Source organism: Emys orbicularis, chromosome 6 (assembly GCF_028017835.1).
Source record: "Emys orbicularis isolate rEmyOrb1 chromosome 6, rEmyOrb1.hap1, whole genome shotgun sequence".
In the NCBI taxonomy this organism is placed as follows: domain Eukaryota; kingdom Metazoa; phylum Chordata; order Testudines; family Emydidae; genus Emys; species Emys orbicularis.
Genome location: NC_088688.1, coordinates 124,553,102 through 124,574,720, shown reverse-complemented (window position 1 = coordinate 124,574,720; position 21,619 = coordinate 124,553,102). Strand labels below are relative to the sequence as shown.

General features: G+C 55.2%; 1 protein-coding gene across 1 annotated transcript in view; it reads right to left on the bottom strand.

Annotated features, from left to right (window-relative positions):
• Window positions 1–3,671: 3,671 nt before the first annotated feature.
• Window positions 3,672–21,619, bottom strand: part of FRMPD1 (FERM and PDZ domain containing 1) — a 36,799-nt gene continuing 18,851 nt past the window's right edge. Inside the window, exons 8-15 of the mRNA XM_065406863.1 lie at window positions 19,365–19,484; window positions 18,285–18,421; window positions 17,162–17,288; window positions 16,448–16,543; window positions 11,156–11,338; window positions 9,854–10,001; window positions 8,039–8,848; window positions 3,672–6,079 (exon numbers count right to left, since the gene is read on the bottom strand). Of these exons, the coding sequence (XP_065262935.1) occupies window positions 3,672–6,079; window positions 8,039–8,848; window positions 9,854–10,001; window positions 11,156–11,338; window positions 16,448–16,543; window positions 17,162–17,288; window positions 18,285–18,421; window positions 19,365–19,484 (4,029 nt within the window). The remainder of the gene's footprint in view (window positions 6,080–8,038; window positions 8,849–9,853; window positions 10,002–11,155; window positions 11,339–16,447; window positions 16,544–17,161; window positions 17,289–18,284; window positions 18,422–19,364; window positions 19,485–21,619) is intronic.

Here is a 21,619-nt window from a genome sequence, read left to right as displayed (position 1 = left end):
AAATAACTTCTGAGGGAAAGTTGCTGAAGTTATGCCTTTTGCCCACCAGGGGCCACTGTGGCACTAGAACAGAACAGCTGCTTCAGGGCTAGCCCCATCTGCTGATAGGGAAGAGAAGGTAGCACCCTGCCTGTGGGGCCAGGTCAGGAGACAGGGGATATAGGGGGAAACACAGTGTGGGGCATATGGGTCTGCTGGGGTGTGTGTGTCACAGACAGGTTCATAAGGGACATTGAGGGAGGACAGACTGGGGCAGGGGCTGAATGGGAGGGGAGGTGGAGGTGCGGGGCCCTAGGGGGACACAGGGGAGAGGGTGCAGGGACACATGGGGTAAGGGGTAGCTGAGTGGGGGCACAGGGACACATGGGGGTAGGGGGTAAGGGGTAGCTGAGTGGGGGCACAGGGACACATGGGGGTAAGGGGTAGCTGAGTGGGAGTGGGGGTGGGGGCGTGGGGGCACAGGGACACATGGAGGTGGGGGTGCAGGGACACATGGGGTAAGAGGTGCAGGGACACATGGGGTAAGGGGTAGCTGAGTGGGGGCACGGGGACACATGGGGTAAGGGGTAGCTGAGTGGGGGCGTGGGGGCACGGGGACACATGGGGTAAGAGGTAGCTGAGTGGGGGCGTGGGGGCACAGGGGGGCGTGGGGGTAAGGGGGCACAGGGACACATGGGGTAGGGGTGCGGGGGCACATGGGGGTAAGGGGTAGCTGAGTGGGGGCACGGGGGCACATGGAGGTGGGGGTGCGGGGGCACATGGGGTAAGAGGTAGCTGAGTGGGGGCGTGGGGACACATGGGGGTAAGGGGTAGCTGAGTGGGGGTGTGGGGGCACGGGGGCACATGGGGTAAGGGGTAGCTGAGTGGGGGTGTGGGGGCACGGGGGCACATGGGGTAAGGGGTAGCTGAGTGGGGGTGTGGGGGCGTGGGGGCACGGGGGCACATGGGGTAAGGGGTAGCTGAGTGGGGGGTGTGTGGGCACAGGGACACATGGGGTAGGGGTGCGGGGGCACATGGGGGTAAGGGGTAGCTGGGGGCACGGGGGCACATGGAGGTGGGGGTGCAGGGACACATGGGGTAAGAGGTGCAGGGACACATGGGGGTAAGGGGTAGCTGAGTGGGGGCGCGGGGGCGCGGGGACACATGGGGGTAAGGGGTAGCTGAGTGGGGGCACGGGGGCATGGGGACACATGGGGGTAAGGGGTAGCTGAGTGGGGGCGCGGGGGCACGGGGACACATGGGGGTAAGGGGTAGCTGAGTGGGGGCGTGGGGGCACAGGGGGGCGTGGGGGTAAGGGGTAGCTGAGTGGGGGCACATGGGGTAAGGGGTAGCTGAGTGGGGGTGTGGGGGCACAGGGACACATGGGGTAGGGGTGCGGGGGCACATGGGGGTAAGGGGTAGCTGAGTGGGGGCATGGGGGCATGGGGGCACAGGGACACATGGGGGCAAGGGGTAGCGGAGTGGGGGCACATGGGGGTAAGGGGTAGCTGAGTGGGGGCACGGGGGCACAGGGACACAGGGACACATGGGGGTAAGGTGTAGCTGAGTGGGGGCACATGGGGGTAAGGGGTAGCTGAGTGGGGGGTGTGGGGGCACGGGGACACATGGGGGTAAGGGGTAGCTGAGTGGGGGCGTGGGGGCACGGGGACATGGGAATGGGGGTGCAGGGAGACATGGAGGTGTTAGAGAGGGTGGAAGGACACATGGGTTGGGGGCCTATGGGGACAGGCAGATGTGCCTGACTGAATGGGAGCATCCAGGGTCTGCATGGAGGAAGGTCCCTAACAATCTCCCTCTACCCCTCAAAAAACCCTGTTCCCTACGTCTCCCACCCACACCCAACAACCCCCCCCACGTTCACACTGCGGCTCCTGCCCAGCAATTACTTCCCTCAGCATCTCTGTTACCCCTAACTCCCCCAAGCCTTTGCATTGCTTCGGAGCGGGTGGTGGCGGTGAGAAATACAGTTCTGTATTTATATGCCTAGTAAGGCACCTATTTGTCAAAAACATTTCCTGAATCTTTTTCATTGTCCGTATTGTTACAGACATACTTGCTGACACCTATTATGAAATAAATTACCAAACTAATTGAAACTGGTCTGAGTGTGTTATTTTGGCAAATAAAATATGCAGAATTTTGCAGACGTTTCAAATACTGTGTGCAGAATGTTTAATTTTTTGGTACAGAATTCCCCCAGGACTCTCCCTCCTGGCCCTCCCTCCAAATTCTAGCAGTGCCACCGCACAAAATGACCCCCTGCACCCTTGGGTGGGTTTGCAGGTGCGGGGGAGGCTTTGCTTTTTGAAGTGGTCTCATGGCTCAGCTTCCAGCCCTGCTGGAGGTCGCTGCTGGGTGGAATCTGTACGTTGGGGTTGCTGTTAGAGGCTTTCGCTGGAATGTGTAAGTGCCTGAGTTGTCTAATGGAAGGCAGCCTTGTAAGCAGAGGCCACAGCCGTGTTAAGTGTTGTCTAACCCTGCGCTGAGCTTGTCCAGATGACGCAGTGCCTAATGCCCTGTGGGCACACTCCCATTCTGCCCCCGCCTAGCCCCAGGGGGCGTGGCTACAGGGAGAAGGGGAGGGGAGTTTCGGGAACATGTCCTGCCTTCTGCTTAGTACGTTGCTGCCTTCAGTGATTTCAAGGCAGTTGCTACGTTATACTAACTGCTGAACGGGGGCTAGTCTAGCTTTGTTATAAGCTACTGGTCGGGGTAGCTGGTTTGTGGTTATACCACGCTGCTGCTGCCTTCAGGTGTTAAGTTCTCTGGAAGCTGCAGAGGAACCACTGGCAGTGGAACGACTTAGCGCTGCAGGTACTGGAGTCAGATTCTACAAAATCAGTTTCCATTGCAACTCCGACAGCTGCCCCGAGATTCTGGGGTGGAGAATGCAGAGCTGACCCTGCTGCCGGACGCTATGTTCCATTCAGTGCCTGTTTACAATGTCTGAAATGTAAAGTAAGATCAGGGCCGGCTTTAGCAAGTGCGGGGCCTGATTCGTGGGGCTTGTACTCACTGGGTGGCGCTCCTAGTCTTCAGCGGCACTTCGGATTGCCACGCTCCAGCCGGGGTTGCGGGGCCACGGACTTGCAGGGCTCGGGTTGGCGCTCTGGCCGGGGAAGCGGGGCCGCGGGGCTCGGGCCGGCGCTCCGGCCGGGGGAGCGAGGCCGTGGGGCTCCGGCCGGGGGAGCGGGGCGGCGCTCCGGCCGGGAGAGCGGGGCCCTCTTAGGTGCGGGGCCCGATTCCGGGGAATCGGCAGAATCAGCCTAAAGCCGGCCCTGAGTAAGATGGGACGACATGCCGCGCTACCCAGGAAACACACCCCAAACTGGAGCCATGGGGAAAAAGCCACAAACTGCGCTCTGCGTTCGAGACCATTATTTTTTATACAGACAGAGCGGGTGGGCGGGCTGTGGACTCACCTCCCCCAACATTATCCCCTGATGGACTGGAACGTCCTCGAGTGAGCAAACAGGGCAGCTGACCCAAACTCGGCTGAGTCTTGTGCATGATCCTGCCTTGAGGTGTGCGGCCAGACTGCTGAATGACTCGCATTGCTTTTCTGCAGGAGATATTTTATTGGGTTAATGGGTTATACAGTAAACGTTTGTTGGGTACTTTCCTGTCAGCGGTACACGAGTTTAAGAGTCTGTCTCGTGGAGCTGCTGTCTTCACACCGCCGGCGCTGCCCTGAACTGCTGGGTTAGACAGAACACTGCTGCTGTGAGGGCTGTGCCCTGACGTGCTAGCAGCGTGGCACTGAAATCGCGACAGTCCTTCCCCCCGGTCTGGAGAGCAGCGCGGACAAACTGATGGTAGGTGCAAACCACGTCCTTCAGATTGACGGTGAGCTCCTTGTGGCGTCTCCCGCACAGTCCACAGGCTGTGAACTGGAAACACAGCGCCGTCAGTCGCATGAGGTCCTGGAAGGTCTCCTGCAATGCACTGGGCAGCTCTTCAGAAGGCCTGTCTGGTTGTAGGACCTTCTGGCAGCTGGCCATCAGCTTGCGGGACTCCGCGCAGAGCACGTGCTTGTGTTCAGAGTAATGTTCTGCGCATGTGTCTCGAGGGTGTTTCGTTCGGTTTCCTGAGAACTGCCTCACAACGGCCTGGAGCTCTGCCACATTTGCCAGGAACGGAGAGAAGTCAGCCGATGACTTCCCTGCTCTCTCTTGCAACTGAGCCAGCGCTTCCGGGTGAGATTCTGGCCATGGGCCGTTTTCACTCACACTCTCGTCCGTGGTCCTGGGAGGGGGCTGGTCTAGAAACGACAAGCTCCCAGCAGCCGGTGGGGTTGTTAAAGGCCTGGAGGAAGTGCTGTGTGCAGAATCAACATACTCATAATCTAGGTCATTGTCTAGCCCCCGGAAGCAGCTGGCATAAGACAAGTGACAGCTGCACTTGTCCGTGCCAGCTTTGGGGAAGAGGGTCCCCTTAACACTGGTCAAGCCCAAAGGACGAGTTGTGCTGCAGCTCGTAGACACTGGGGCATCTTTTTCATGGGCCACACAAAGCAGCGATTGATCTGCACCAAAGTTTCCTTCTCTGTGTGCTGAGGCGCCACCAGTGTCTTTGGGGGAAGGAGAACATAGCCCCGGTGATGTGTTGAAGTGGCAGCCCTTTCTTTGCTCTGCGGTCTCCTCCGTGAGAAGAGGTGTCAGAGTGGGCTGGGGCTGTTCGTGGCGACCATCCACATATAGTGCATCTTCTCTGGGTTCTCTCTCCTCTGTGCGCTGGCCACTAAGCAGCTCCGGAGGAGGATGCACTTTCGGAGAAGCTGAGGAAAAACGCGTTTCCTTCCTTAGGGCACCTGAGTCGGAATGCTCTGCTGTCCAGGGACTTTGGTCAACCGCTTGGTCAGTATCTTCTATGCCCCCCTGCTGGCAGGGCACTGCTTGGTCTGTCCTGGTTCCAAACGAAAGCCAGGAGAGGCGAGTGATTATTCCCGAGGCTCCGTTAAAGTCTGACAGCAGCTCCGTGGCATTAGAGAAACCCAAATGGTTTTTATCTTCCACTCTTTTTAAGGGTTCTTCATTTAGGTTCGTGTTGGTTTTCTCTCCAGATACCATTTCAGCCTCTGGCTTCACTGCACAGCTAGTGGGACCAGCTGTTCCCCTTGCAAAGGGAGATGATGGCACCAGCTGTTCACATGCTTCTCCTTTATCGGCAGTGGATAGAGAACCCAGGTCTGAAGCTGCAGCCTGGGGCAATGGCTTGCCTCTGTAGCACCCCAATGGAGAAAGAACTGGCTCCGTACTAGCAGGTATCCCTCCTTCGCCCGGATGTGCAGAAGTCTCGAGTTCACGGTGGGCTTCCAGAGCCTCCGCGGCACTCTGTGGCATCGGCGGCTCTTGCGGCACCGTGCGGGTTATACAGCCATCCTCGGTTTCAGAAAATGGGCGACCACAGCCACCGGGGCTGTCCCAGGCGCCTCCTGCTTGTTCTGGGTTTCTGATGCCTCCCAAATGGAAGGATATTTCAGGACTGACGCAGCCACTGTCACGCGCGCATGCAGAACCAAGAGGCCCCAGGCTGTTCTCCGCACAGCTGGGCAACGGGGTTAGGTCCGAAGTTTCTTTCCCTTCCTGGTCACCCTGGAGCTGACTGGCTGAAACGGAAGGGATGACCGAGGCGGTTACTGAGTTGGTTTCCGTGGCGTCAGGCTCCATTTCCATGAAGGCAGATGAAGGGTTTTTACTCTTGGCTTGGCTCCGAGGCTCTAGCTGGGCAAAGGTCCTGGCTTCCAGCAGCGGGGGTTCCCCGGTGGTGTCGTCCAAGGAGGATGTCATGCGAGTGAGAGAGATGGAGGGCAGCTGGGACTCCCGTTCAGAGCAGCACGCAGGATCAGCGCTTTCCAGGGCGGGGGATGGAGCCACCGGGAAGGTAACCTGCGACGTGTAATCCGTCTGTAGGAAAGATCTCCTCTTTCTCAGGCTCTTGGCATGCTTCAGCTCCTTCTCCTTTCTGTGCTTCTCCCTGGTAGCTTGTCTCGACGTGCAGCTTTCCCCCAGGTTGTAGCACCTTGACTTCTTCAGGAAGCAGGAATCGCCCTTCCCCTCACGGGTCAGTGCCTTAGAGCCTGCCAGGAAAGAAGAGAACACAAGGGTAAGGAAATGGTAGTGTACCACACACGTGTGTGTAACTGGCTACACACAGAGGGCCACGGGTTGTTCATGGGATCTCCTGGACTGCTGAGAACCACGCATCGGGGATGGCGGCCATCTTGGCTGAGACACCGGGGATTGAACTGGGGACCCTTGAGCACTAAAAGCACGAACTGCTATAGTTTGAGCTAAAGCTCTGTAAATGGGGGGCTGTGACAAACTTGCGTCCTACGTGGCTCGGTACAGAGAGGGTAGCTCATAGGATGGTTTAGGTTAAGTACTAAGCAGAAGTTAGGTTTGGGGCCTAAGCATACAAGAGTATAGGAGACAGAGTGTTATGGGAAAGTAAGACTTAGCAAGGACATGACCCAGGGTTAATTACACTAACTGCTGAACAGGGGCTAGTCTAGCTTTGTTACAAGCTGCTGGTCGTGGTAGCTGGTTTTTGCAGGGTTTTTAAATGAGTGTTTTTGAGAACTGTTTGTTAAAATGCGATCTCTATTGATAGCATGGGAGGGACGGGGGTGCAGCTGTTAACTTCAATAGTGTGGATTGTAAAGAGCCCATAAGGCGGTGGTAGAACTAGAATTCAGGGAAAGGGCAGTTTCATGTTAATTATAAAAGGGGTAAATTCATGAAAAAGGTATGGTTAGGTTCCAGGATAGTAAGGCTGTAGCTCACTCTGTTGTCCGGGGACGTATCACCCATTGACACACCGTTTGGAGTGGGAGTATAATTGTAGCAGGGTGTAAGTGCTAATTGCATGCCTGTTTGCTTAACGAATCATTTTTCTTTTGAAAACTTTTCTTCTTCGTGGCTTACTCTAGGCCTTAATTGGTGGGGGTGATGGATGGATAAGGTGATCTTGGAATTTCTGCCTGGTTTCAGGTTGGAACTAGGGGAAAAGAAGTGAAGGCTGTGTGAGTGCCCGTAGCTATGCATTTCTGTGTTGTCCAGACATGGGCTGGTGGGCTGTAAAACGGAATGGTAGTTTGTGATCTGTCCGAGGGGAAGAGAGAGGAAGCTGCAGTGGGTTCTCCTGAGGTTTTGGGGCTGAGTTTAAGCGATAGCGTTTTTCAACTTTTAGTTTGGGGATTTCCTTAGGTTTTAAGAATGTCTAAGAATCATCCCTCGGTGTCAGGGGTTAGGCAAGCCTGGCAGGAATGGGTCCCTATCTCCTTCCTGGCAGCCTCCCACCATCACACAGTGGCTCCTCCCTCCCTAGACGGCTTTCCCGCTTCCTTTTCTTCTGGCCTGCTCCTGTATCTACACCTCCCAGGATTCCTGCCAGCCCACGCCACCCCCGAGCACAGCCGTCAGCCTCTGGGCTAGCTGCACCTCCCACAGCATTCGTGGGGACCACACACACTTTGCAAAGTCCATCATGTGCACAGCGAACACAACAAACTCACATGGGTACTACGGAGGCTTAAAGACACGTATACCTTTAAATAACATGCGTGTTCCATATGTGTCTGTACTCTGGTGTGCTTGTGATAGCGGGTGGAGTTTCGAGAATGCCAAACTGTCTTAGGAGCACAGGTCCCATGACTTTCACTGGGACTGGTGCTCCGAACTCACCTGGGTGCTACTGAAAAATCCCACCCAACCCTATAGCTCCGATAGTGAGGTGCTCTCTCTGCACGGCATTTCTGCCTGCGAGGGATTCATTCTTGGAGAAGGGACGTTTAAAGCTTGTTTGCGAGTCCAAAGAGCTTCAGGACAACCTTGGGAAATTGAATAAGGGGGACGTGTTCTCGGCATTATGGATCTGACGCATGACCACCCCTAGGTTCATTATTCATCACTCGTCCAGCCGTACCACCCAGAGTACCCCAGGAATGATCAGGTCCTGTCCTGCCAGGTGCCCAGGGTAAAAGAGCGTCCCTGCCCTACTGAGCTGATTTATTACATAACCTCTTCTCTGAGCGCACCTGCCAGGGCGTCTGTCGGGGTCAGCCGGTCCGCGGCATCGTAGAATTCATCCTCGGAGCTGGTGTCCCCGAAGCCTGGAGGCGGGTGCAGGATGAGGTCAGTCTCCTCTGCTGTTGGATCTACCTTGCAGAATCCCTCCTGCTGGCCCGACTCAGCCAGCAGGTCCTTCACAGAGCCGTTCCCTGGGCTATGATTGAGGATGCTTCTCTCTCCGTTGCTGCCTGGGGATATGCTGGAGCAGAGACTGTAATACTCCATCACGTTCTCTTCCGACAGCTTGGTCTTGAGAGCCGAAGCATTCGCCTCATTCTCCCCTCTTTGCTCGGGGCTTGTCTGCTCAGGCACAGGGTGGCTTCCTTGGGATAACTGCAAGAAACAAAGGAAATCTTCAGACTCTGCCCCACCGCTCTCCTCCTTGTTGGCCAGAGCGAAGACGCTCTTGTCTTGGCAGTTGAGTTCTTGAATAGTGGGTGTGAAAAACTGGAGGAACTGTGGCCTGCTGGAGGAGCAGGCCTCTAAGTCGTCCTCCTCCAGAGCGTCCATCGAGTCACTCGAGCCACTGGTCTTGCAACCTCTGCTCTCGGTATTGGCCGAGTCAGAGGCTTCGGACGCACTGTCCGTCACGTCACTCCTGCCTCCCGGGTTTCTGCTCTCTGGCTCCAGCTCAGGCAGCTCCTCCTGCTCTGCCTCCTCCTCACACAGAGGTTGGATGCTGCCGGGGTTCAGCCAGGGGGGGTCCAAAAAGCGCTCTGCAGAGGAATCCAATTCCCAAGAGTCTTCGGAGTCGCTGCAGGCTCTCGACTCGTACCCTGCAACGTAAAGACACCGTGCCTGCTGTGAGCACTGGCCAATGCAAACAGCTGGGTACAGCAGCCGAACTAGCACAGAAGCAGCAGAAATTCAGTCCCCTTGCACTCCTAGAAAGAGACCCACCCCTGTGACTGCTGCTCGGATTCTGAACAAACGAGCATGGAGCACAGTCTGTCCCACGGGGCCACGGCCTCCAAGCAGAGACCAGTGCTGGAGCTGGTCACTAATACAGTCTAATGCCTAGATTCCCAGGCTGAAGGGCCCACTGGGCCCACCTAGTCTGACCTGCCCGGTAACACAGAGCTTTCCGACGGGAATTCCGGCCTTGATTTACAAATTGTGGTGGATTCCCCATCGCGGGCAACTCTCCGTGAGTTGGTGCAGCCATTAATTACTCTCACTGTTAAAACGTTACACCCTATTTCCAGTCTGAATTTGTCTAGCTTCGACTTCCTGCCTTTGGATCGTGTTAGACCTTTCTCTGCTAGATCGAAGAGCCCATTCTTCAATATTTGTTCTCCGGGTAGGTACTATTGACTGATCAAGTCACCCCTTAACCTCTTTGTTAAGCTAAATAAATCGAGCTCCTTGAGTCTATCACTGTACGGCAGGTTTTCTAATCCTTTAATCATTCTCGTGGCTCTTCTTTGAACCCTCTCCTACGTGTGGCTTATTATTGTTATTATAATGATAATCATTACTATTATTTCTTTGTATTGCAGTAGTGCCTAGGAGCCCCCGTCATGGACCAGACCCCAGTGTGCCAGGTGCTGTACAGACACAGAACAAAGGCACAGTCCCTGCCCCAAGTAGCTTCCAGGGTAAGCAGAAAGAGAACAGTCTTTCCAATAGCTTCAAGGAGTTGGGAGCCGTGAGATGGGGCTCAAGAGGGGACTAACTTCCTAGGAGAAAACTCTGCACCTGACCTGTGTCTACGGTGACAGATGCTCCTAAGTGATTAGTCAACTCACCATCCTTCGTTGAAAAAGGCGACTAGTTCTTACCTTCTTCCGTGGAGATGCGGTGGGCCTGCTGCTTAGCCTCCCCCCACATGAATATGGTGATGCCCGAGTCGACGCACAGCCTGTAGTAACCTGCAATGAGGCAGGCGAGATCCTTGGCACTGTTTGATTCTAGCATCAGCGTCAGCAACTGTAACGAAAAAAAAATGTGTTAGGCCCCCTACGTGACCTGCAGAGATGTACACTAAATAAAAGGACATTCTCCATCTCCCAGATACGGAGAGGTGAATTACAGAGTGGGCCACAAGGAGGAAGGGAAAACAGATTTTTCTTTGATGCCCAGTGTCCTACTGACGAAGGACCAGCCAAATATTTTTAAAAGGAATCTCATTTTCCTTGACCGGGCTGCATCTTTTCTAATGGCTCTCCTGTCTCCCTTTGCATTGTATCCAATTCAAAATATTTTACCTTAAAAGAATTGTCAAGGAACAGTTAAACTCTGATAAATACAGTCTGCTAGCGTGTCAAATGGTTAGGCACTCGGAGACAAGACAGTGTTAAAGCACATTGGTCATGATAGCCAGTGATATACTATAAAAGTAACTAGGAAAAAAGTCCCACCACTGCATTTATGAAGATAACAGAAACAGCAAAACAAACGCGTCGCTGTCTTTACTAGCATTAAGAATTCAATTAGACCAGGTGTAGGCAATCTATGGCACGTGTGCCGAAGGCGGCACGTGAGCTGATTTTCAGTGGCACTCACATTGCCTGGGTCCTGGCCACCGGTCCGGGGGGCTCTGCATTTTAATTTAATTTTAAATGAAGCTTCTTAAACATTTTTAAAACCTTATTTACTTTACATACAACAATAGTTTAGTTATATATTATAGACTTCTAGAAAGAGACCTTCTAAAAAAGTTAAAATGTATGACTGGCAGGGGCGGCTCTATGTATTTCACCGCCCCAAGCACGGCAGTCAGGCTGCCTTCGGCGGCATGCCTGTGGGAGGTCCTCCAGTCCTGCGGCTTTGGCGTGCCCGCCGCCGAAGCCGAGGGACCGGCGGACCTCCCGCAGACATGCCGCCGAAGGCAGCCTGACTGCCGCCCTCACGGCGACCGGCAGGACGCCCCCGGGGGCTTGCCACCCCAGGCACGCGCTTGCTGCGCTGGTGCCTAGAGCCACCCCTGATTACTGGCATGCGAAACCTTAAATCAGAGTGAATAAATGAAGACTCGGCACATCCCTTCTGAAAGGTTGCCGACCCCTGAATTAGACTGTCAGATCGTTGAGAAGATGGAAGACAACTCTCCCGACACACGCCTCATTGGAAGCTGCAATTACCTTCACATCCTGAAGGTAGATTTTTACCATGCTCGCTTTCTCAGACTCTTCGGTAAGCTCTAGCCTGCCGATGTTAGCAAACTCTGCCAGGGGGCTTATGATGTTGAGCTTGTTATTGATAATCTGGCTGATTCCATACTTAGCTCCGACCAGCAAGGCGACATACGATTCCCTGTCCTGTAGCTACCGGAGAAAGGTGGGTTAGAATCCAGCCTTAATAGAAATCTAAACAGGAACCTCGTGACAAGGCGGGACGTAGAATCCTGAGTTGTGCGTTACGGCTTGGCACGTTTCAATTAGGGGAAGCGGCCAACTTTTACTGGCCCCCGAACCTGACTAGTTTGTAGCTCCAGAGACAGCTCCCAGAGACAGAGACTGAAGTGAGATGGAGGCTGCCTGTCTCACCTGGTACATCTACACGGTCACTGGGAGGGTGCTACCCTGCACGGCTGGACGGAGGCAAGCTAGCGTGCTAGAAATAGCAGTGTGGCTGCGGTGGCACGGGTGGTGGCTCAGGCTAGCTGCCCGCGTACGTACCCACAGGATCGGGCAGCACTGTACTTGGGCAGCTGGCCACGCTGGCGCAAGCTGCCTATCCGTGCTGGGAGGATCCTCCCAGCTGCAGGGCCGGTTCTAGGGTTCCCGTACCGTGGGCGGGGGGGAGTGGGTATTTGCGCGCTCCTGGCTGTTGCTGTTCAAACAACAAGCCACCTTCCAGAAGGCCAAAGGCTAGTTCGACTCCTGGAAAATCGGGGATTTTAAGAGTTTAAAACAGTAAAATGTGGCGACTGTGGCCGGTATTTTGCTGTGATTTAGAATTTCTATAAAGGATGAAGACTCTCCAACCTGCTGTTCTGCTGGCTAACTCTGGACACCTTTGCACATAGTTTGGCCTTTCTGACAATCAATCGGGGGCCCCCTGAAGATCTTTTTTTGGGGGGGGGGAATGTTCCCTTTTCGGCCCCTCACTCTGCCAGCGCCAGGCCTGCCCACCTGCTGTGGAGACGTACCCACCTGTGGTGGAGAGAGACACGGAGCCGGTGGGGGATGGCCAGGGCTCGGGGTTGCCAGGGCCTCCGTTGAGCTGACGGAGAGTTGTTGGTCTCCCGGGAAGGGACACCAGCCCACCACATGGAGCTCCAGCCCCACTGCCCACACTTGGGCAGGTGGGGCTCTTTCATTATATCCATTGGGTTTGGTGGGACTTTAGGGATTGTTGTTGCAAGATCATGTGTTTAACATCCTGGCTTCCTTTGCCTGCTCCCGTCCCCATCTTTTAATTTACCCCTGTCCCTCGTGGGAATAAAATGCTGGGCATCTTTCTGTCGGTCCTTCATTTACCATAGCTGGTTGTCAGATGGGCTGCGGGCTTCGGCACCGAGCGCTGCGAACCTGGGGCTCGTCGGCCCCAAGGTGGCTCACCGAGGAGAGAGGATTAATGGGATCTCCCTCCCATGGGCATCTACATCCTTTTAAGTGACCCCCCCAGATTCTAACGATCCATTTGTAAGACATTCCGCCGCTCAAGAGCCAGGACGGAGCCCCCTTCCTCCCAACGTGGCTGCCCCGTCAATCTCATGGCAGAGGCGCACACTGGGGTGATCAGCGCCCAGGCGCATTGCTACACCCTCCGCTCTCCCGGAGCTGGCGTCAGGGGGAGGGGAACAAGAGTTCTGTGCTCTGAAACGTTTTAGTCCCCTACTGCCCAAGATAATCTATCTATCTATTATGAAATATTGACATTTCCCCACAGAAAACAGACACTGTTCTGGAAAAATTTAATTTAATCAAAAACCCAATTTTCCACTGACAGGCTAGAGATGGAAAATGTTCAACTCGTCCTACTCAGCGTGAATACAGATAGAGCAATAGTAATCCACTGGTGAGCAGAGCCGTCCCTTGGGTACGGCGAATCAGGGGGACCGCCCCGGGCCCCGCGCTTTGGGGGGCCCCGCAGGAAGCAGGCAGGGAGGTGAGGCGGGTGGGCGAGCAGGGTGAGGAGACAAACGGGGGGGCGAGCAGAATGGCGGGGGGGGGGGTCGAGGAGTAGCCCCCCTACCGGAACCTCCTCCTCCCCCCAGTGCCTCCTGCCCGTCGACAGGCCCCGCCGATCAGCACCTCCCCCCTCTCTCAGTGCCTGCTGCGGATCAGCTGTTTCGCGGGGTCAGAAGGTGCTGGGGGGGGAGCGAGGGCGCAGCGCACTTGGGGGAGGGGGCGGAACTGGGCAGGGAAGAGGGGGAGCGGAGCGGGAGTGGGAAGAAGCAGGGCAGGGGTGGGGCCTTGAGGGCAAAGGGTGGAGTGGGGGCAGAGCCGGGAAGGGGGGGGGGGGGGAGAGTATCCTCTGGCAGATTAGAAACTCGCCACCAATGTCCCGGGCCCTGCACGCCCCTAGGGACGGCCCTGCTGGTGAGTGTTCATTCCAGGCCCCCGTCTCCACCTGGTCCTCAGAGGACATGAGCATCACAACTGCCAGCTCTAGAACCTGGCTCTCTAGCATAAACTGTGGCAGTTCTGCTCTTAGCTCTGGAGGTCCTTGATTCAATCCCATGTGTCAGGCAAGGTTGTGTCATGCCTTATGTCAGGAGACCTTCTTTCAAAGGGAAAACATCAGAGAATCATAGAATATCAGGGTTGGAAGGGACCTCAGGTGGTCATCTAGTCCAACCCCCTGCTCAAAGCAGGACCAACCCCAACTAAATCATCCCAGCCAGGGCCGGCTTTAGCAAGAGCGGGGCCCGATTCCTGGGGGCGCGGCTTGCCGCAAGCCCCGCCCCCAGGAATCGGGCTGCGCTCTGGCCGGAGCTCCAGCCAGGGCCGGGCTGGAGCTGAGCCGGGGGGCCGGGCCCGAGCCGAACCGGACCCGAGCCGGGGGGCCGGACACGGGCCCGAACCGAGCCGCGGGGGCCTGGGCCGGGCCCGAGCCGAGCCGCGGGGGCCTGGGCCGGGCCCGAGCCGAGCCGAGCTGCGGGGGCCTGGGCCGGAGCCGAACCGAGCCACGGGGGCCTGGGCCGGAGCCGAACCGAGCCGCGGGGGCCAAGCTGAGTTGCGGGGGCCGGGCCCGGCCCGAGCCAAGCTGCGGGGCCTGGGCCGGGCCCGAGCTGAGCCGCGGGGGCCGAGCTGAGTTGCGGGGGCCGGGCCCGGCCCGAGCCAAGCTGTGGGGCCTGGGCCGGGCCCGAGCTGAGCCGCGGGGCCTGGGCCGGACCCGAGCCGAGCCGCGGGGGCCGGGACGGAGCCGAGCCGAGCCGAGCCGCGGGGGCCTGGGCCGGAGCCGAGCCGAGCCGCGGGGGCCTGGGCCGGAGCCGAACCGAGCCGCGGGGGCCTGGGCCGGGCCCGAGCCGAGCCGCGGGGGCCAAGCTGAGTTGCGGGGGCCGGGCCCGGCCCGAGCCAAGCTGCGGGGGCCGAGCTGAGTTGCGGGGGCCGGGCCCGGCCCGAGCCAAGCTGTGGGGCCTGGGCCGGGCCCGAGCTGAGCCGCGGGGCCTGGGCCGGACCCGAGCCGAGCCGCGGGGGCCGGGACGGAGCCGAGCCGCGGGGGCCGGGACGGAGCCGAGCCGCGCCGCGGGGGCCGGGACGGAGCCGAGCCGAGCCACGGGGGCCGGGACGGAGCCGGGCCGGCGCGCTCGGCCAGACCTGGGGCCGGAGCTGCTGGGGCCGGAGCTGCTCGGCCGGGGCCGGACTGGGCCGCGCCGCGCCTCCCCGGAGCGCTTCTCACGTCCCCCTCCCACACCCCTGACTCAGCTTACCAGGTGCTGCCTGCCCGCCCCTGCTTCTTTTCAGGCTTCCCGCGAATCTCTGATTCGCGGGAAGCAGGGGCGGGGGAGGAGCAGGGGGCGGAGCGTTCAGGGGAGGGGAGGAGGGGGAAGTGAGCTGGGGGCGGGGTGGAGAGCTGTGGCACGGGGCCCTCTTGGCGCGGGGCCCAATTTAGCCGAATCGGCTGAATCGGCCTAAAGCCGGCCCTGATCCCAGCCAGGGCTTTGTCAAGCCGGGCCTTAAAAACCTCTAAGGAAGGAGATTCCACCACCTCCCCTAGGGAACCCATTCCAGTGCTTCACCACCCTCCTAGTGAAATAGTGTTTCCTGATATCCAACCTAGACCTCCCTCACCGCAACTTGAGACCATTGCTCCTTGTTCTGTCATCTGCCACCACTGAGAACAGCCAAGCTCCATCTTCTTTGGAACCCCCCTTCAGGTAGTTGAAGGCTGCTATCAAATCCCCCCTCACTCTTCTCTTCTGCAGACTAAATAAGCCCAGTTCCCTCAGCCTCTCCTCATAAGTCATGTACCCCAGCCCCCTAATAATTTTTGTTGCCCTCCACTGGACTCTCTCCAATTTGTCCACATCCTTTCTGTAGTGGGGGGGCCCACAACTGGACGCAATACTCCAGATGTGGCCTCACCAGTGCCGAATAGAGGGGAATAATCACTTCCCTCAATCTGCTGGCAATGCTCCTACTAATGCAGCCCCATATGCCGTTAGCCTTCTTGGCAACAAGGGCACACTGTTGACTCATCCATTTTCAGGGGAGGTTAAATCTTGGCCCAAATCAACATCAGTGTATTTTTTTTAATGGCATTTAAAATATTCTCAGATCTTCAAAGGGCATTAGAACCTGCCCATGGATCAATGGACCAATCACATCTGAAGATCCACAAGACCCACACTGAATGCCACACCTGTGCTTTTTAACAACACATAAATAAAAGGATCCTCGGTGAATGGTTTTATGGTCTTGACTTCAAAGGAGCTATGCTGGTTCGCATTGGCTGAGGCTCTGACCCAGGATTTAGAATGCGACTGCTGGAAAGGGCCCAAGAGAAATGCGCACGTTTAGTTGAAGCAGCAGCGCCAACACTCCCGATGGGGAGCGGTCCGTAGGCAGCGTGGCAGAGGGGAGCGCAGGGGAGGGATGTGAAGGAAGACATGGGGAAGCTTTACGGATTGTTCCAGGGAGCTGCTCTGATGCAGAACTGGGAGAAAGCGTGAAGGTGGTTGAGGGCAAATACGACTAATGGGTGATAAAGCGAGTGTTGCTGGCAGAACAAATCTGGGGGATATACCCCAGCAGCAAGTTAATGGGTTGTTTTTGACTCTCAGCTGTTAAAAAAATTAGACATCCTGCTTTACAGAAAGTGCGCTTTAATCAAGACGAGGCTTGGTCAGTTTCAGCATAGTGCTAAAAATGACTCCCATTGCATGAGTTTGTTTTCCACAGCATGTTAACACAACACACAGAAGGGATGGCCAGAGAAAACACAAAGGTTTGCCAAAATCACAGACAAATGAATGCACATACCATTAGGGTGGCATTAAAGATTTTCCCGCTATACATTTTCAGGTCTCCAAGTATCTGCAGGTAGCTCAGACGCACCTGTGTGGCCGAGAGGACGTGCTTGGATTTTAAAGAAAAGAAATATTGCTGAGAAAGTTACAAACCAACCACTGGGACAAGTTGGGCGTGTGGGTAAAGGGGTTTCTAATTTGTTTATTTGGATCTAACCAGACGTGTACAATGCACAGGACTGGATGGATTTGAGACACACACACAGACAGAAAAAACAACCTCTGACTAGATGACTGCCCTCCTAGGCACAGCAGGCAAGAATTCAGTTCCAGTGCACACTAAGGCAAAGCTGACAGCCCAGGGGGTCACTGGGAATAGTCTGCTTAGGAGGAGACCCAACTTTGTGACTTCTGGCTCCCATCTCTGACAACCCTGTTGACAAGGGCTGGTCTACACCTGCAGAAGCAGTGCACAAGCAATGCTAATGCTGGGAGAAATAGCTGTACCAAAGGAGAGGGGACTGAGCAAGAAGAATAAAGAGGTGCAATGCAGCCCCCATGAAGACCAAATAAAATGCAGTAGCAAGGCTGGGAGGACCCCAGCTGGAGAAGACTGGTGTAGAGCATGGTGCTAAAACCATCTTGGCTCAGTCCCACTGAGGCTGGGCTCAGTGGCCAAGCCGGATGGCTTTCATTGAGTGACCTCCCACACATGCATAGGTTCTACCTTTTGTCTCGGGTCCAGTAAGATTTGGTTCCTTTTCATGTGAAAGCTGATGGCTTTCTTGATGTCTTTGCCTTTCATGTTTCGGAGTAAAGTCGGAGATATAAAGTTTTCTATTCCCCAGTCCTTCCTGCCATGAAGACAGAGCAGATGGGTATGGCTCAAAGAGAAATTACGGGCTTGTTGCACAAATTCCTGGCTGAGTTTCTCTGGCCTGTGTCATACAGGTCAGACTAGGTGATTATAATGGTCCCTTCTGGCCTCAATCTATGGACTGAGGATTCCGTTCGTAAAGTGCGCTTTGCTTTGCTTAAAAGATTATTATATTTTGGTGTCTTTTGGGTTAACGGTTCCCGCCAGTCTAAGATTAGAGGCCAGTTGTTCCAATGGAGAATTTTTCCAGCGTAATAAGTATTACTTGCTAATTAAGCACATCACGGAGTTTTCTCTTGATGCGTCTGTCTATTCCTTTGTTAGTCGGGGCATGGCATATTTGACTATAAATAATAAGTCAGTGACAGAGGTGAACACATAACCCAACTGGGGCTGCAGGTATTAAGCAACAAACGTCCAGGCTATTACTTAACAATGGCCCCTTTACAATTTTTAGTAGTGAGGTTGTTTTACCAGAACAACCCATGCAATAAGCGTGTCTGCCTAGGAAGGGGACATGCACGCTATAGATTTGCTGGGGGCCATTCCTGGGCAGTTATGACTTTGGCTACTGCACTCAGAACTCCCAATAAACATGCCGGCAAGAGGCAACCTTTATTTAAATGAAATCCTGCCCCGTGCAACAATAACTACCTAACACGTTACAGTAGTGCCGCTATAGAGGCCCACCGGCTGACATTTCTAGCTGTTACACCATGCGAGCAGTTTAGGAGGGAGATATGAGAGAGTTGGTTTTGTGCAGCCGTCTCAAACTGCTACTCATCTATCTCTAAAAGGATCTGCATAACCAATATATGGAATCGGTATTAAACAACAAGGACAAAGCACATTCCAATCTACTACCACTGCCCTGACCTAGCCACCTTCCATTTCTCTGGTGCCTATCACAGCCCCAGTACAAAAGATATAAGGGACTTGGGTCAGCTAGAACGGCAGAGAATTTTCCACTTACTCTATATATTTGAAAGAGACTTTCTGCGGCTGGGCGCAGGCATAAATCCGCTCTTGTATATGCAGCGCTGCCAGGCGCAGGGCCACGCTGCACTTCATTTCGACAGCAAATCGCTCCTGAAGCACATCGCTGCAGCTCTGGAACAGACACAGCCAGGTTAACGCGTGCAGGGGGCACGGCAAAAAGGAAGAATGACTTTGCTTGGGTGTCCCCTTTTGCCTGGCTCAACCATTTTTGATTCATATGTGAAGGGCGCCATAGGCGCCGACTTCCCCGCTTTCCCCTGGGTGCTTGACCCCCACTCTGCCCCCGGACCCATCCCTTCCATGTGACCCCGCCTCTGCCCCAACCCTTCCCACCCCTGCCACAAAGTCCCTGCCCCAACTCTGCCCCCTCCCTGCCCCTATTCCAACCCCTTCCCCAAATCCCCGCCCTGGCCCCGCCTCCTCCCCTGAGTGCGCCACGTTCCTGCTCCTCCCCCTTCCTCCCAGCACGCCGCCAAACAACTGTTTGGCGGCAGCTGGGGGGAAGCACTGGGAGGTAGGCGGAGGAGCGGGGATGTGGCGCGCTCGGGGCGGGGGAGGAGGATGAGGTGTGGGGGGGTGACGGGAGCTTGGCTGCCAATGGGTGCAGAGCACCCACTAATTTTTCCCTGTGGGTGCTCCAGCCCCAGAGCACCCACGGAGTCGGCGCCTGTGAAGGGCACAAGTAATTAACAAGTCAAGGCTCAGATTAGGAATCACTAAGCCACTCAGAGCCAGATAATGTCCACGCAGCTTTTGGCACCAGTTTAACAATAGTGATTTACATACACCTCTACCCCGATATAACGCTGTCCTCGGGAGCCAAAAAATCTTACCGCGTTATAGGTGAAACCGCGTTATATCGAACTTGCTTTGATCCGCCGGAGTGCGCAGCCCCGCCCCCCCGGAGCGCAGCTTTACCGCGTTATATCCGAGTTCATGTTATATCGGGTCGCGTTATATCAGGGTAGAGGTGTATCACACTTTACCTTAAATGGGAGGCAAGGCCTTAGGACACAAAGGGTTATCAATACAGTATGGGACGTTCCGTTTTCACCTGCAAATAAAGGTATTCAAAGGTAACTGGATCTTCTTGTAGGAGGTCCAACGGATCCTTAGGGATAAAGCAGACTCTGAAGAGACACCGGTAATCATGGGAGTCTTTCCTTTGGACCACCTGGAACGAACAAAATAAAACTGCGTTAAACAATAGCAGCTCCTCGAATCCCTCGTTGAATAAACCCATCCTTGACCAGCAGGTGCAATGAATTGGCACAGGGCAGCCCTTCACACGCTACAGAACAAAGCACTCGGCGTCTGGGTTGGGGGCAAGTCGGCCACTCACTCTAGTGACAAGGAGACACGAGTGACTCTTTGGGAGGGAAGCAACATGAGAAGTAAAGTCAGATGAAGTGGAGGCTACTCCACTGCAGAACTTCATTAAGGACTCCACAACCTCCCAGAAAAGCCATTAAGATGATTGATTTGTACTGGGCTGTGCCCAGAGCCCTAGGTGCTGCACCGTTGCACAGAGATAGGCTCTGCCCCAGCGAGGTTACAGTTTAATTGGGATCAGGGTACAACAAGGGCACAACAACTAGTCCAAATCCAATCACACTATTTCAGCTGGGACAATAACAAGTTGGGGCAAAGGACCTGCACCCTGGTCTCAGTGTCATAAATATAAATCTTGTGAATACGTAATGCTACAAACCCTACACCAGAGACTGATCACATGGCCCTACTATGACAACAGAGGAAAGCACTTAAAAAAACAAAAAAAACAAAAAAAAGACAGAGAAGATTAAAATGCTATTTGTGCTGCCGAAATGTCAACTAAACCTTCTGAAAGTCACTGGATTATATTAGCATATTTTATTTTGGATAAACCCAGAACTGACTCATCAACTGGCTGGAAAGAGAAGGTCCCAAAGGGTACGTCTATACTTACCTCCGGGTTCGGCGGTAAGCAATCGATCTTCTGGGATCGATTTATCGCGTCTTGTCTAGATGCGATAAATCGATCCCGGATCGATCCCGGACGTGCTCGCCATCGACGCTGGTACTCCTGCTCCGCGAGAGGAGTACGCGGAATCGACGGGGGAGCCTGCCTGCCGCGTGTGGACCTTTGGTAAGTACCTTTAAGTTCGAACTAAGGTACTTCAACTTCAGCTACGTTATTCACGTAGCTGAAGTTGCGTATCTTAGTTCGAACTGGGGGGTTAGTGTGGACCAGCCCAAAGAGACGTATGCCTGGTATTTAGTAATGGGATCTTAACGAGTGAGCCTCCACATCTTGCGCCTGTCTCCCTGACTGGGGAGATGTCCGGGAGTGAGGAAGGGCTGCTCAGATTCTTAGCTCAAAGTTAGGAACATAAAGTACCTGGGAAATAAAGACAAGAAATAGAAATGCTAGAGGTGGGATTTGCAAATAGCGCTCAGGGTTGGCCTAACTCTGCCGGGGCAAAACTCCCATTGACTTCAAAGGGAAGCCCAGCCAGGCAACCCCTCGCCGACTGCTTTGGAAAACCGCAGCCTCGATTTCTTTTTATATAGTCCCAGATAAATGGTCCTCCAGAAAAGGGCACCTCTGAAGGAGCAGGGATTGGCCACACTGGACAGGGCAGGCCAGTGCTCGGAGGTGGTCTAGGGAAATCCTCTTACTAGATGCCGAGCTGGTGGGTCTTGCTCACATGTCCAGGGTCAAGATGATCACCTGGTCTGGGGTCGAGGAGGAATTTTCCCCGAGGTCAGATTAGCAGGGACCTTGGGGGCTTTTCACCTCCCTTTGCAGCCTGCACCACGGACCACTTGCTGGGATCATCTGGGCACGCCACACACAATGTATTCCCTGCCATTGCTGCTGCTTGGCCTCTCCTCTTCTCTGCCTGGGGTGCATGATGGCCTGAGGCCTGAAATGCTTTAGTCTAACTGAAGCTTTTGGGCTCAGTTTAGGGGGATCTTGGTGACACTTAACGGCCTGTGATATAAAGGGGTTCAGATTACATGGCCTTATTGCTACGAAACGAGGGCAGCAGGAAGAAGCGTCAGCAAAACAAGCCGGCCACGAGTGCTGCCCGCTGCCGTCTGCAGGAACGGAGCGAGGTGCTACGAACGTTTACGCTCTGGCGGTGCTGTTTCTCGGTTCCGTCACCAGAGCAGCAAGGCCAGGCTGCGGTGCCGTCACTAGTTAGCGCGCGTGGGACAGGCAGAGCTAGGACGGCGGCGTCTCTGGGGAGGCAAAGCCGCTCCGAATCCCCAGTTTGACGCGGGAGCTCGTGATCGGGTCTCGCACTCAGCCACTGACCTCCT